The sequence below is a fragment of the Diabrotica virgifera genome, chromosome 7 (genome assembly GCF_917563875.1).
Source record: "Diabrotica virgifera virgifera chromosome 7, PGI_DIABVI_V3a".
Classification (NCBI taxonomy): Eukaryota; Metazoa; Arthropoda; class Insecta; order Coleoptera; family Chrysomelidae; genus Diabrotica; species Diabrotica virgifera.
This window is the reverse complement of record NC_065449.1, coordinates 1,481,332-1,499,025: the sequence shown is the minus strand read 5'-3', so window position 1 is coordinate 1,499,025 and position 17,694 is coordinate 1,481,332. Positions and strand designations below refer to the sequence as shown.

The 17,694-nt window shown below is 31.5% G+C and overlaps 1 protein-coding gene across 3 annotated transcripts in view; it reads right to left on the bottom strand.

Moving 5' to 3' along the window:
- Window positions 1-621: 621 nt before the first annotated feature.
- LOC126888350 (hippocampus abundant transcript 1 protein) overlaps window positions 622-17,694 on the bottom strand; it is an 89,355-nt gene continuing 72,282 nt past the window's right edge. For all 3 annotated transcript variants that reach the window (XM_050656520.1, XM_050656522.1, XM_050656521.1), the window contains exon 7: window positions 622-16,714. In XM_050656520.1, the coding sequence (XP_050512477.1) occupies window positions 16,611-16,714 (104 nt within the window). In that variant the 3' untranslated portion in view covers window positions 622-16,610. The remainder of the gene's footprint in view (window positions 16,715-17,694) is intronic.

Here is a 17,694-nt window from a genome sequence, read left to right as displayed (position 1 = left end):
GATTCGTGAGGGAGAATCTTAAAAAAGTTTTTGGTGGTATAAAGGAGATTAACAGGGAATGATGCAGAAGAATAAACTAGGAGCTAATGCAGATGTATGAAAGACCCAAAATAACACAGAAAATCAGGGCACAGTTAGATGGTTGGAACATGTTTTCGTCTTCCAGCTTCAAAAGTCCACTGCTGAACATATGCATCTTCCTCCTGTGTCCAACCTTGTCTATCTTGCGTCAAACTGCATGAGAGCGACACACGAACATGTTTTACGAATGTAAAAAGAAAGAAACGTCATACAAGTTTTACAAGCAGAAGAACAAAAGAAAAAAGAAGAGGGAGACCACGAAGGAAGTGGTTTGAATCCGTCCGGTCTGACATAGAAGAACTGGGAACAAGGAAATGAAGAGAACATGGGAATGACAATAATCTCGTTGCTTTGTATAGTCCGTTTGGTGAGATGGAGTCGTACACCTCTTTAAAATCAATAAAAAACAGCATTCATGTTCCTACTTTCAACCCATGTTCAATTTGTTTGTTTCCTTTCCTGTTATCTTCTTTTCCTTCCGCCAAAATTTGTTTAACTACGATATAAAATATTCATGAATAGAAGGAAAAATAAAAACACTTATTTACTTAAAACAATTATTTATTCTTATTCATCTTAGATATACTTTTTACTAAATAGCTAAAAATACTTTCGGTTCTTAAATATATTCATCTGCAGAGTCAATTGGCGATATAAACCTAAAAAGGGAGCAGAAATATAAATAAGTCTTACAGTTACAATCAACAATTTGGTTTCTAGACAGCAATTCTAAAAGCTCTTTTTTAACAAAATAGAAGTAGAGCATTTACAACTAAAAAGGACATAAATTAAGTAACAACTATCAACTTTATTAAAACACCCGCCCCGTTTTAGAAATGCATACATTTATTGGCTTTCAGTACATTTATTTTATATCTTTTTTTTTTAAATTAAATTGTTCAGGAGAACCTAACAAAAAAATTAGGTGAATTACCGTTCGTCTATTCTAGTACATGCTGTGAGGCCGCTCCCATGATGAAAACATTTTCTTTTTTTCTGAAAAGAGAAACTTCAGTTTTTCTTAAGAAATTGCTCAAACAAATTTTGTCCAAAAATATCCTTTCAATTTGTTGAAAGGGGACAATTTTAACAAAAATCCGTAAAGAAACTGAATCAGAAAATTTTTCACACTAGACCGCCCTCACAACATGAATTATATTCTTTATTATTCACATATCATTATTTTTTAACATAAATAACAAAAGATCATTTTGGGGTTTAATGTGTATCACTATCTAAATATTTTTACTGAAATGACTCATCTAGTAATTTACATTTTGCTTTAAAAAAATAAATCCTTATCATTTGATACATTTGTGCGACAAAGTTTTACATTATTACAGAATATTAGCTTTTTATTCACTTTATTACATTAAAAATTTATCAACATATGAGAGGCATCATTTGATACCAATTAACAATAAAATTGTTTGTTGTTATTATAAAAAACTTATCTTTTTTGTCCTGTTTACTCATCGATAGTTTTAGATGTTAATGTATTATGTAATACTTTAAACAATGTAATACTTTAAACAATGTTAATACTTTACTACTGAAATCGTGGATACGATAGATAGGTACAGTATGAACATATTCTTAATGTTGTTCTGAAGCTATTTCCTTGTGGCATGTTTATAATCAACTATTTTGAATGGGAAATAAGCCACAATTTTACCAAAAAAATGATTTTATAACATTTCGACGCCCAAGTCGGGTGTCGTTGTCAAAATACAAAATAATACTAAATTAAACAAAAATGTTGTTGCTAAGTAAAATATTCTTCTAATAATTTATTTAATCTGACTCATTTATATCGGCAATTCAGACATGTATTATACATTTTAAAGTAGAAGACTTTAAAATGATATTGCCAATATTGATGAGTTGCGTTCCTGGGACGACTTTACTAAAAGATAGTTCATTCGATTACATGAAATCAACCAAACTCAAGAATATCCGCCACAAAAAATCATAGCATGTGATCTGTCTTTAAAAAGACAACCAAATGCAAACCAAAATATATTCTTGCCTTCTTTCATCGCTGATTTTCGATAGTACTGCTTTTCTTTCGCTCATCCATACATTTTATTTGGATTTTTTCAGCATGGTATTTAAAAATTAAAGAAGAGAAGCGTAGAAAAAGAGAAATAGGAAAAGGAGAAGCGTAAGGAGATGAAGGAGAAGAGTGGACAATAAGACGAAGATCTGAAGGAGAAGCGTAGACAAGATGAATAGAAGGAGATGCGTAGAAAAGTATAGCTATAAACCATAAGCGGTTTATCTCATGTTCACGAAAATTTTCAGTTAGATGTAATTCAAATTACTAGAAGAATACACAAATTAGAAGAATATCAAAAGGTTTTAAAACAACAAGAAAACGATTTAAAATCTAATTTAGAAAGACAATAAGTTGCGTTAGAAAGAAAAATTAACACCCAAGCTCTTTTATCTAACATTGTCTCGGTAGCTAATGTCGAATCTGAACACACAGCTTCATCATCTTACATCGTTGAACGTTTTCAATTCGAAGCTGCAGCTAGAACGAATGGTTGGACTGAGACAGAAATGTCATCTTTATTGGTAGTGTCGCTTCGAGGACAGTTATACCTCTCTCGTTCAAGTTTTAGAGACAGTATATGGCCAGCAGCATCTAAACCAGGTTTCTAAAGTCATCTAAAAGTTCGATACCAAAAACAACGAAAGTGTGCAAGAATTTGAAGCCGATATCAAAAGATTGCAGCATTTGGCGTACCCTCAGGCACCTTAAGATTTTCTAGAACGAATTGGTATAGCTATAGATGTACTACAGGTTGTCGAAATACAAGTTCTCTGATTACAGTAGTAGAAAGCGGCCAAAAGCATTTCCAGATTTAGCCCAAAATTAAAAGAAATAAGATTTCGAGAAAATGAAGAACTCACGCAGATAAGCAACAATCTATTTTATCCCAAATTTTAAACATACTGCAAAATCTTCAACAAAAGCTCGAAATAAAAATAGATGTTTTAATTGCGAGGAATGGGACATTTGTAAAACAATTGCAGAAGCCGATCCCGAGCAAGGAAAGAAGAATAAAAGATTAGATGAAAAAATCGCCTAGATCGATATCCAGAATCCCTTTACATAGCTTTATTAGAAAAACTAGTAGAGACAGTAGGAGATACTAAGAAATCGATCTCTCACAACTGACCAAAGATATCCAAATAATAGCCAGGGAAATGAATAAAAGTTGACACTAAGGGGCGGGCGTTGGATGTATCTAATAAAAGCCCCCAGATTCGTAGTTATACTTTAAATAAAAATAAACAAAATTTAGTACTTAAGGGACTCAGAACAGAATTCGAATTTTAACGTATGAACAAATTCAGCTCATTTTAAATAGTTTAACAAATTTATAAATGTACTGTCAAACCTTATGTAGTCTTACAAATTCGGTTCTTCGAAGGGTAGATTTAAGAAATTACTCATGATTGTTTATTTCGCAAAAGATTGCAAGTTTTCTAAAGCACATTTGCTAAAAGTACTATGTACTAACTTATGAATGCGTATAACAGCATAGTACCTTGTATTGTACTCTGGATGATTCTTTAAGCTACTAATGTACTATTGAATTAAAAATAATATAAAATTTAATGCAAATTGAAATGTCAATTGTCAAGTGATTCGAGAAAAAGTTCGAACAATATTCAAATGTTTCGTAGCAGGTTTTCGTTCATCTTTTCTAATAATTGCTGAAGCTTTGTAATCAGTTTAGCTTCTAGTAACAATTAAATAGATTAATAGATTTAATTCCCATCTTCAAAAAAAAAAATGAATACATGTTCGTGAATCACTATTACAAATATTTCTTGTTTCAAAATGAGCTCCTATTTCAACATTTCTATACAAGCTAAGCACAACTTCGTAAACCTACGCCTTCTAGAATCCGTCATAAAAAAATAACACTAACAAAAGTATTCCGCAACAAATTTTTATCTTATAACTAACTTTGTACACTTACATAAAAGTAATAATGGAAAGACAGCTAGTGAGACACTTTAGAAGAATATGTGCACGATCAAAAGATCACTTTTCTTTTGAATTGACCATTAGAGATTACTACTGTTTCAAAAAATTATCAAATTTAAATCATCACATATGAGGGTCTTTCGTGAAAAAAGGTCCCCTATATCGCTGAGAAAGAGTGCGACGTAATGGGGACATCTGGCAACACTGCCTTACACACCAACTCTTCCTCTCCCTCACCCCACCACTTTCGCCCCGCTGCATTGCTCAGTGTTGGCCTAGCCGCCTTCGAAGATGGAGGTCACGGTCACTGTTACCGCCAATGTTAAATTCATGCTATGATACGTCTTCTTAATGCAAAATGGATTTCACCTGTTGACATTTTATCGTCAGTTAATCGAAGTTTATGGGCGAAAGTGCATATCTGTTTTGCCTATTCGCAACCAAAAAATTCACGATGAAGATCGGAGCGGAAGGCCTTCAGATTCACCGTTAATTTCCATTCAGTCTTCACTGAATTCTCTACACTACACCATTTGTGAACATGTTGAACAGATATCGTCGCTAATTTGCAAAAAGGTGCCAAGTGATATTTTATTCAATAGAGGGGACATGTGAAAAAAATGTTAGGTACGAAGGTTCTACCTATTCTGTAAAAAGGGGTCAAGTGTATTACTTATTATTGTTGAGATAGTCTCATAATTTTTTGGTGCCAAGTAACATTTTTTTAAACTGGTTGTGTAAAAAGGAGCTAAGTTCCACTTAGTCAAAATATAAAAATGTTACTTGGCCCCTTTTTGCAAATAAGCGACGATATGCACTTTTACCCATAAAGTTCGATTAACTGACGATGAATCGATAGGTGAAATACTTTTGCATTTAATAAACTTATCACAGCATGAATTTCACATTGGCAGTAATAGTAACCGGGACCTCCATCTTCAAAGGCTGCTAGACCGACACTGAGCAATGAAGCGAGGCGAAAGTGGTGGGTGAGAGATAGAGAGAGGAAGAGTTGAGCTGTAAGGCGGTGTTACATCAATAAAATGACCCTGGTATATCAATAAAATACTACTAAAACAACATTCTAAGTATACAACTAACTAGTTTTTTGTCTTTTTTACAAAATTCTGTAAAAAATCTAAAGCGATTTCTTTAATAATAATATATTTATAATACAGATCTCTTAACGCTACTTTTGTATAGTATAAAAAGTAGTATTAATAGATCAGATACTATATTCGAGCAAGGCTTTAAAAATGTTGATCAGGGCCTATCGAATATCATTAATATTTACCAAGCCCAGCAAATCTGAATTAAGTATATGTAAATAATATAGGGGACTTAAAAAATGATGATCAGAAATAGAAAAGCTCTAATAAATTACTAAGATTTTGTTTAAAAAACCTTTTTTTAACAATAGTTTTAAATAATGATGTATAGTTAAAAATAAATAAAATAAAATAAAATTTTTATTTTTAATTCAGTTGCGATGCGAAGGCAAAACAATCTTACTTTGCAATTAGAATACGGAGCGCAGTCCACTCCTCTGAATCGTGATTTTCGGCTCTTATTGGAGCCTCATCGGAGAGAACGTAAGCTTGTTCTCCATATTCCAATTGATCAGCTCCGAGAGCTTCTCCCACCCATCGCAACTGAGGTGAAAATATTAGGTGACTAGCGTCATCTGGCAATTAAAAGATGGGTGGGAGAAGCTCTCGGTGCTGATCAATTGGAATATGGAGAACAAGCCTACGTTCTCTCAGATGAGGCTCCAATAAGAGCCGAAAATCGCGATTCAGAGGACTGGACTGCGCTCCGTATTCTAATTGAAAAGTAAGATTGTTTTGCCTTCGCATCGCAACTGAATTAAAAATAAAATTTTCATTTTATTTTTCGAGTAAAGACTACTTCGAGTAACTAGGTCCATTTTCTGTTGGAATTTACCAGCTGAACAGACGGGGTCGTGAATTGTAAGTCTTTTGAATTCCCTCTTGTCTTCTTCGCTTCAGCATCCAATTGGCTTGCAAATTTTTGAAGCCTTGGAGGTGTTACCAAGGAAATGGACCAAAAGTTTTCGATTTAAAAATCTTTTAGTAATATTTTAATATTTTTTAAATATTATTAATAATGCTATTAGGATCGAAAACTTCATATTTTAAAAATAAATATATATTTATTTTTTTTTACAGCGTACAAGAGTTAAGGACTATTATTGCTTCCCTAGAGATTTCAAAATAAGTCGCTATATTGTATCTACCAATATTATTCTTCTTGAGAGACATGTCGCGTCTCACTGTGTCTATACCATATCTTGTCTACCTCTCCTACTTGAGACTTGACAGCATCCTACACGAAGCTTTATCATCTTGGTATTAAATGGTGGTAAAAATAAATAAATTATTTACCTTTTTGTTACTCCACTTATTGGTCTAAGTATTCAAATTTCTGTAACATGCATTACTTGTTTTAATACTGTTGTTCTGAAGCTATTTTCTTGTGGCATTTTTACAATTTTAACTATTTATAATGGGAAAGAAGCCACAATATTATTAAAAAATGATTTTTATTAACGTTTCGACGCCCAAATCGGGTGCCGTTGTCAAAATACAAAATACTATTGATAGTATTTTGTATTTTGACAACGGCACCCGATTTGGGCGTCGAAACGTTAATAAAAATCATTTTTTAATAATATTGTGGCTTATTTCCCATTCTAAATAGTTAAAATTGTTTTAATACATGGTCAAAGGAGAAGCAGGAATAATAAAGGACTTGAAGAACTATGCATATGGCGAACGAAAAATAACGGTGGTAATCAAAATGATCACAGAGAATACTATATTTAGGACACATTGAAAAAGTATGAAAGGAAATAATACTGAAAATGGTACCATTACGATAGCCAATACAAAAAAAAAGAAGAAAAGTAAGACCAAGTAAGAGACAGTGGAAGGACAGTGTATATGAGTTGTTGCAAAAAAATAATAAAGTAAAACCTCCGTTAACCCAAATAATTGGGGGGAGGCCGTTTCGGTTAACAAGAATTTCGGTTAAAAATAACATTGTTTTTTGTATCAAATTACATAGTTCTTGGTCAAAGTAGGTATTAAAAATACTATGAGGTGATTTCGTAATGTTTGCTTTACTATGTAAATACAGAATAAAGCAGTAAAATTAAGGAAAATGAACATGTTTGAAGTGTTTTTTTAAACAAATCTTTTATTTTCTTTTGTGTTTTACTTTGACAACAATGTTTTGTTTTATATTTAATTGCGTTCCTTAGCTGTATGAAAGCAATGTTGACGATGTTGACAAATTAACATCGAACTGTTTCCGTTTTGCGATAAAAATTTACTTTTTATTGACGAAATTATTGAAAGTGGCAGCCGTTTCGGTTAACAGAGGTTTTATTGTATTGAGAATTGAAAAGAAAAAGCATTGGGCATAAATCAATGGAAGGAAGTGGTTAAGAAATGTATGGAAAGACTATAAGAAATGTTAATGTATATGAATGCATTTAAAAAACTGGATTGAGCTAAAAGGGGAATAAATATTGATGGTGAATATCTAAACCACTTGCGCTTTGCAGATGACATTGTCTTTATACGCGAGAGTTTAAATGAAGCTCGCAAAATGATGAAAGAACTAAAACAGACAGTAGAACCAGTAGGCCTGAACATAAACTTAAAAAAAAAAAACAAAATACATGACCAATTTCCAAGTTCTAAATCATCTTCTAAACATCAGGTTTTTAGGTATCAAACTTTTAGGATCGAGCATCTTATAGTCTTGGGATGGGCAGCATTTATCAAGATGCGAATTATTCTAAAAGGAATTTGAGTATTATTTGAATATTACTTTTGAGAGTAAACTAAATGTAAGACCAAATACTTACGATGTCGGGATAGTATCACGAGGTTTTTCCTGGTTTTCCCTCGTGATTTACTATGGAATCTCTAACGCGAGAATTTTACTGTCATCGTTGCATTTGGTTGTCTTTTTAAAGACAGATCACATGTTATGATTTTTTTGTGACGGATATTCTTGAGTTGGGGTTGATTTCATGTAATCGAATGAACTATCTTTCAGTAAAGTCGTCCCAGGAACGCAACTCATAAATATTGGCGATATTATTTTAAAGTCTTCTACTTTAAAATGTATAATATACGTCTGAATTGCCAATATAAATGAGTCAGATTAAATAAATTATTAGAAGAATTTTTTACTTAGCAACAACATTTTGGTTTAATTTAGTAGTATTTTGTATTTTGACAACGACACCCGATTTGGGCGTCGAAACGTTAATAAAATTATTTTTTTCAATTTAATTGTGGCTTATTTCCCATATAAATAGTTAATCACAAAAGATTCATATAATGGAGACCTAGGGAAGATAAAAGACACCGAGGTAGACCACCAAAACGATGGATGGATGACTTGAGAATAACAGTGGGAAATTGGTCATAGAAAGCACAAGATAGAGAATAGGAGGATACCTATATCCAACAGTGGATGCAAGAGGTTAAGGAATGATGGGTGGTGATGATGAATGTATAATATATAAAGGCCCTAGGCCTTCAAGGACTGTTGAGCTTTATAAATACATATGAAATACCAAAGATCTTCTTGATTGCTTAAAACATTCATTTTATTTGAAACAAAGTGAAATACACATGAGTTGTGAATTATTTAAAATTCTCTCATCTTAATTTCCTCGGCATCCTGTATGATTTATAAATTTTGAAAATTTGATAAAAATAATAAACTTAAAGATAAAACCCATAACTAAATTAAAATTCGTGGTGACGTTTTAATTATTACTTTAATCATCGTCAGAATAATAAGTTTCTTGAGCGGATGCTTTAAAATAATTTTAAAGGAACAAACAATAATTAATGAAAACGTAAAAATGACATTGACAATCATTGGGTTAAGTCAATAATTTCAAACACGCCATGTCTTGTTGCATGTTTAAGGGTGGCTTCAAAAGAAATATGGATAATGCCTCCTTGATGCTGAGTTCCGTTGGAGAACTTGCATGACCAATGATTGGAGAAGTCCTTACGACTAACAGGGTGGTCAGAATCAGTCATATGTTGGAATACCGCTGAATTTGGAATTGTTCTTGATCGTCTTCCTAAGTGAGGAGTGACACCTAAGTGTTCGCAACATCTGACATTAAAGTGACGTCGAGTCTTCCCGACGTACGTAGCTGCACAGCTACTACATTTGAATTGGTATATAATGTTAGATGCGAGATCACTAGGAATCATGTCTTTTACATGGAAACGAGATCCTATTCTTTCCAAACTCGTGAAAGCAAATCTTAATTCTATAGAGGGAAATGCTTTTTTAATTGTTCTACGGATGTTGCGTCGGATTTGTAAGCTGTGGTAACCAGTATATGAAAGTTTGATATAGATCTTTTCATTGATTTCTTCTACTTTGCTGTTTGGTTGGAATTTGTTATTGAAAAAACGTCTGATGTATCTTTCTAAGAAGTTCAACGAAAAACCATTTTTACTTAAGATCACCTTTATGTTTTCTAACTCTTCATGTAGGAATTGCCAGGTTGAACAGATAGTGAAAGCGCGGTGAACAAGTATATTGATTAAACTTGTTTTGTATTTGTTGGGAATGAAGCTATCTGCGTTTATATACAGGCCGGTGAAGGTTGGTTTTCTATATATTGAAGTGGAAAAACTTGAAGGTGATCTGAAGATGTTAATTCCTAAGAAGGGCAGATTTCCATTGACTTCAATTTCACTAGTAAATTTCATATTGTGGTGTTTCTGGTTGAGATAATCTAAAAAATGTTGAATGTGATCGGTATGTTTGAAGATGAGAAAAATATCATCCACGTATCGTCTATAAAGAAGTGGCTTAAAATCAATTGGACAGTCAGCTAACCATGTTTTCTCATGGTGACATAGAAAAGTATTCGCGAAAACTGGTCCTAAAGGAGAGCCCATTGCAACGCCATCTATTTGTCTATACACTTTTCCGTCAAAACTGAATAGACATTCTTTGGCAGCTAATGTCAGTAGATCTTTAAATTTTGACTGCTTCATTCCTAAAAAGTTTGAATTGGAACTTGGAAAAAGTGAATTTATTATTATGTTGATGGATTCATCTAAGGGAACGTTTGTAAACAGACTTTCAACGTCGAAACTGACCATAATTCGATCTTTGTGTCTGTCTTGGTTGGTAATTTCCTTCGCAAATGAAAATGTATCTTTTACTGTGAATTCGTTTTCAGTCAGTATTTGAAGGTGTGGGACAAGATATTTAGCTAACTGATAGTTTGGTAATAATAATAATAACTTAACCCAATGATTGTCAATGTCATTTTTACGTTTTCATTAATTATTGTTTGTTCCTTTAAAATTATTTTAAAGCATCCGCTCAAGAAACTTATTATTCTGACGATGATTAAAGTAATAATTGAAACGTCACCATGAATTTTAATTTAGTTATGAATTTTGGAAATCTCAGGAGATGTAACCAAAGAAAGTATTCCACCTGTTGTCAATCTGGTGGCATGGAAGCGATATTTATTGTCGTTTTCTGTGCTACTTCGATTGATAACTTACTTTGTTTTTCGGTAGATGGCTTTAGTTGATCCGTGACAATTCTTTCTTTGTAATTCGAAAAGGCCCAAAGTGTGATGCCTGCGGAAATCGGAGAGAAGAGGATATGGGACTACTGATGAGGGGGAAAAGACCCCCGAAACCGGTATAGACTCTTCCTGCACTCTCCGATTTAACCAGAGCATTATGCAGCTGCTGCATTTTCGTGTTGCAAATAAATTGAAAATGTTTATACATTTGAAATACCCATATTTGAGATACATATACTGGCAGTGACATTTAGTACCTTTTCTGATTATTTAAACAAAAAATAGCATCGATACAATATTTCTTGTGATATTATTTATTATTAAATTTACAATTAAACTAACTAAATATATACAAGCAAATAAAATTTGGTATAAAGTAAAAAAAATCGAGATATTTTCATTTCTAAGTTTGTTTTGCAACATATGTTTGCCCCCAAAGATTATATTAACAGTCTTCTATGTTCTGACTTTCTTCCTACTTAATAGTGTAGTCTACAAATGTGATACTTGATTCACGAGGAAAAATAATTTCCCTTTGTCGTTTGTATACCATTAATCACATAAAAATAGTTAAAATCCTTTATAAAAGGTATATTTAATTTAAAAAAATCCCTTTCGGGTTACATCACACAACGTTTTACAGTGATGTAACAGGTTTTACATGCTTGAGCGACCAACATCTAGGGGTGAAAACCCTTTAAATGTTACACGGTTGTAGAAAGTTTAAATGTATATATTAAATCTAGGATCTCACAATAAAACACTGAAAATCGTTTGGTTTTCTATACTTCCACAAAATTTATTACAACTATGTTATTACTACAGCTGTTTCGGCAAAGTGCCTTTCTCAAGTGATATATTTTACAATGTGTTTGCCTTTTTAAGTCTTTAACTGAAGATAGAAATTTTGTGGAAGTATAGAAAAACAAACGATTTTCAGTGTTTTATTGTGAGATAAAATGAACTTCCATCAAGTAACGGTCGAATCCATCAATTATTTAAATCTAGGAATATTTTAAAAATCACACTTAATTTCATATAAACATGTAAATTTTAGATTTTCACTCGATGTAAAAATTACATAATTATTATCAGTACATCGATTTTCCATCATTTATTTTTTTTATGTTGATTCTCGTATAACATAAATTTTTTTCTTTGATAAAATTCAGTACCAGTCAAATTTTTAACTTTCTATTTCTAACCATTAATATTTTGTATTTTGACAACGACATCCGATGTGGATGTCGAAACGTTAATAACATTATTTTTTTCAAGTTAAATTGTGACTTATTGCTCAATTAGAATAGTTAATTACAAAAATGCCACAAAGAAATAGCTTCAGAACTGTAACTCGAACGGAAATGTTTAAATTAAATATACCTTTTATAAAGAATTTTAACTAATTTTTTTACACAAAGATGGTTTTTACGTATTTTAATATAGTAACAATAGCAAAAATATACAAAGCTTTAAAAATTATTCTATATTTTTAGAAACACGTTCTGTTCACAAATAATGATGCTTCAATCGATAATTTTTGAAGCAGTAGTAAATATAATAAAAATAAATTAAGCTTATAATGTAGATATAAGAAACAGTGAAAAAAATACCCAAGAACATCAAAAAATAAAACACTTTGTCAACAACCATGTATGATTATTTTACTACAAAATTACGTTTACGTCATTCAAGATTTATGACGTCAGAGCGTTGCCAAAACCTTACATCATCATTATGACAATACATCAGCTTTCTCTCACCATCTCAAAGTCAACAAACACCACCTTAACATCCCAGATGGTGTGACTTTGATTCATAACATCCAAGATAAGAATACCCATCGTTTAGACCTATAAGAGGATTTAGAGATTGTCAGGGACGCAAGGACAAGTCCAAACTGTGTTAACCGTCAACTTTCTCTTAACCGTGATTTCACCCCCATTCATAGACAATTATTTCCATAATTCTATATTTTTATTCACCTTCACATTGGCCTTCTTTCCTATACATACCACGACAAACCCAAAATAAACAAAAAACCCAAACATTATACCTAATCAAATATTCTTTTAGTACTTCCAGTTTCTTTCACTCTGTGCTCCTGTCAAGACTCTATCTCTTCCATCTCATTCTTTAATTATTTTCACTTAACAAAATCATTTTCTCATTATATCAAAATCACACCATGGAACCCTTGATCTTTTCGGATATGACATTCTAATATAGACAATAACCAAAAATTTTGTTGAATTTCCAACATTTTAATTGATTCACTCTATTTTTCATTTAGATTAAAATTAAAAAATAAATCTCAGCTATCAACATTTAATAAATTTACTTAATATCAACTTTGGTCAATACAATATTCAATCTAGAATTTCAATAGTTTAATATGTGACATATTCTTTTTACATTTAGAGCTTACAATCAAAATTAATTTTCTTCTTTGATCAAAACATGTACATTTCTTTCAGCGCAGTTTTCCTAATTTAATATCAGTCTTTATCCATTTAACAATTCACACAATTTAATTTCAAAACAGTAATTATATTTCATTTATTTGTCCACTGAACATAGGCAACTTACCTTATCACCTTTTTTAATAATTTTTCTAAATTTAGATTTTCAATAGTTCTATATGGGACAAACTTTTTACATTCAGTCATAACAAAATATTTTTAGAGAAGATTTCTTGATTAAGATATGTACATACATTTTTTCAATTCCACTTCCCTCTTTTAATATCATTTCCTTTAATACCTCCAATAATTCACATTACAGATCTATAGATTGGTATTTTCTCATTATATTCGTTGGTTCCCTGAAACATATGCAACCGACCATTCCCTATTGGCATTTCTTCCAATTCTACAGCTGCTACTCTATTAAAATATCATATTTTGATAAAAAAATTTTAAAAATTTTCTATATAATTTTCAATAATATTCATTCATTATAACTTTGCTCAAATTAATATAATTATTATCAGTCCTATACAGTAGACAAACAGTCTATGACGTCACAGCATATGAGTAGAATTTTGCTTTTGTTTACGGTGCACTAATGAATATATCATTATAGCTTATTAACCTTTATTTACAATTTAGAATTCATATCAAACAAATTTAATAGTTGCATATTCACAATTGAATAATTAAGTTAAATATTAATGCACATTGTCAAAAATTTTTCGGTTGACATTTGAGAAATCCACCTATCTTCTTTGACATCTTGTCATGAATTTTCAGGCACCAATCTGTCTAATCAGTTGGTTGTTAACCTCTCACCTGATCACAACCTTGTGCTAATTCCGAGCAAGGATGACATACATCCACATGTGATACATTTTTAATCTTAAGACATCGACTTATTGTCGATTACTATACAGCTCATAATGTAGCAATAATGTTATTTTGAGGTTTTACACCTATTCAAGTGGCTAGTTTCAATTACTTGTACACTGGACGTAAGTAACCACATTTTCTTTTTTAACTGTCAAAATTTCACCCTTTTGCATTTCAATCTAAGTGGTTCACTTATTTCCAGGTTTACACTGAGGATGGTCAGTTTGACCGAAAACGTTTTGTACAACCACTCCCTTGTGGATGAATTTTAAAAATTTTTTAATAAATTTATAATATACCTATATACAACAGAAGTGTTTACTTCATTCTACGTTGTCTTAACAAAGGTATACAGCCAACTACAGGGTTTACCCTTTTAATGTTTTAACAATATTATAGTTTATAATCAATAAAATAGATCATTTAATATTTTTAAGGCTAAAAATGACAGATGCATGTACTGAATAGTATTTAATATGAATGAAATATTGTACTTAAATAAAATTGTACTTTAGTATTTTTTTATTTTTTAGTATTATGTCAGGTTAGTAATATAAATAATAATAAAGTACCTGTGAACACATAATTTAGGTAAAAGAATCCAAAGCCTTTATTTATTTATAAACAATCGTGTTATACCTACAATATTCTACTCGTATTTAATACTATTCATTACATTAATTTGTCATTTTTAGCCTAAAAATATTAAATGATCTATTTTGTTGATTATAATATTGTTGTTAATTAATTATTATAATAATCATATTTCGGCAAATAATGAAAATCTATTGACATCATTAATTAAAATAAAAAATTATACAGTCGAGTCCGTGGTTCTTTAGTCGTGCGATATAGGGTTTTTCATCGATTGTCATTTGTTTCGAGCTTCTGTAATATGTTGTATAGTCTGTGTATAATATTAATATACACGGATTATACGACATTTGACAGAAGCTCGAAACAAATGACTGTGAATGAAAAGCCCTATTAACACCTGGCGACATAAAATACTAATTGTTATCTAGCATCAATGTCAGCAAAATGTCTGTCAGTTTGTTGGATTTTTTGCTGTTTTTGCCCTGTTTTTTTACCTCTGTTTAAAGCAGAGGTTATTTACATTACACAACCAATTGTTTTCACAACTAATTTTATACCTATTGGAGTTTGCAATTTTATGGTAAGTGTATTTTTCTTTTCCCATTAATTTACATACAAAGTTAACCTCGTCCACGCAGTTAAGGAATGGTTTTGTTTAAGTTTCCGCAAAAGTGAAAGAAAAGACGAAAAGAAAATATTTTATTGAATTTTTAGAGTATATTATTTCTAATTTTGCTATATATACTTCAAATATAGCTGTAGTTTTGCACCAAAATTTTAAAGTATAACTAACAGTTTACATTTTATTTATTTGATAACATCAAATTTCATAATACAATCCGTGATCAGAGCAGTAGTCACTTTCTGTCATTTCCTGTTGCGTGGAATAAACCGACTTATAGGGCATTCCACTACTTTGACTTTTATGAAAACGCTGGTAGGCAAACTGTCAAACATTGTGTTTGTTTATATTATTTGTACCACATGTTTCTTAAGTTTTTAACCGTAAACAGTTTTTTAGTTATATTTTTCGAACATTTTGTAGATTTTGTGTAGTTTTTAGTTGTAGAAGTACTTGAATGATTTTATTTAGTTTTAAGCAGTGAATAAATAAACATGAGTGCATATACATTTGTTGGTAGACAATACAAATGTTGCTAGTAGGTACAAGCAAAAGAGTGGCAAAATAAATAATATAGGTCCATTTTCCCTCAAGGGGTCTGAACTAACCTACGGTGGAGACAGTTTTCCAAGCGTAAGTAACATAGACATAGTTATTTAGCATGTTTATAGGACGTTTTATATCATTTAATCATTGTTTTTGTCTCTCAGATGATAACTTATTTAGTTGTTTTATTTTTAAAATGTAGCACTGATGTTAACCGATAAAACTGAACTTTATCACGAATACATCGCATTTAAAACTTCAAAACACAACAGAAATGAGGCATATGATCTTTTTAAATAAATTCTTCCAGTGAAAATGTTATTAATCATTGTACGACACAAAATTATAAAGAAACGCAACTAAAATGATCTGAAACATATTAAGAACTGATAGAATAACATTTATGTTTGCCTCCCAGCCGCCATATTGATTTAATTTTGACAGCATGTTGAAATGCCCGATGAAAAACCTCTGACCTAAGTAATGATGCCTAGCTTCTCACTGTAGGAGGAGCATGGACATGATGAAAAGTCATATTCTGTTTTGTCCACGCTCTGACGTCAGCAATCTTGAACGACGTAAGCTTATTTTTGAAGTAAAAAAATCTTTATTAACAAATGAGGGTCGCACTGATCTAAAACGTTCCAGAGACCTTTGTTTATCACCCGCACACGCTTATTTACAATTATTCAAAATATATGTCGATCTGAGATCTCTGCGTTTTAGATAAGTGTGATTCCTGCTTAAATTGTCATTTTATTTCTGTTTTCTAAGGTATACACATCCTAACGTTTACAGTATTGCTGCGTCTATGCTTCTGCTGGGAATAAGCGGACTGAGGGTGCCAGCAACTTTTTGACCACGTTCGATTTCGTAGTGTGTATCCAGTGGGATACCTACATAAAAAAAACAGTTATTAAAAATTTAGTAAGGGGGGAAGTATGGTTTAAAAATTTTAAATTTTCGATTTTTTATTATTTTAAATGAAAGTATATAATTTCAAGAATACTCTCTGAAAATTTCATATTGACCGGAGAAAAATTACCGGAAATACAGCTTGTTGAATATCCCTACCTTCGACTCGCTTTGCAGCAGTTTCGCGCCAGCGCGCTTGAGCGTAGTGAGAAACGTTCAACAACTGTTCCCCTTATCTTTTGTAGATTATTCCGCGATTCAAAGGAATATTCCATGTGCATCACTTTAGAATGGTTGATTCTAAGTATTGAAAATAAAAGTTGTCAAAACTTTAAACGCATTTTTCTTGAAACAGATTTTTTCAAAGGCGGTGGACATTATAGAACAGATAACTCAAAAACTGCTCGACCGATCACTTGAAATTTTGCATAGATTTTGTTTAGACACTTTGTGAGATAACGCAATCGAAATATTTTTTATTTTATGCTTATTTTTTGGTCAACAATAATAATGTTGATGTTCACCCTCTTTAGAAAAAAAAAATGGTATTTTGAATTCTGAGTGATACCAGAAACTCAAAAATCATTAAAACTAAAATAACTCGACAGCGTTACCACGAGAAACTCGTAAGCTAATAAAACCTTTTTGAATTTTTTGTTTCACACGATTACAGTGGAGTCCCGGTAATCCGAAATAATTGGGAGCGAACCCATTTTGGATTACCGAATTTTTCGGATTAAACAGATTTTCTTAAAACACCCTTTTAATAAAAAATAACATAAATAATATGACTATCATTAAGTATAGTCCTTTCGTTTTGAAAGCAATAAGAGCCTGTGATAATAAGAAGGAAGTACTGAACCCTTTAATATAAGAACACATTCATCTGAGATGTACGATCAAACAACGTTTTTCAAGACAAAATGTTGGTTGGTGCCTAAATCTATTGCCAAATTCGGAT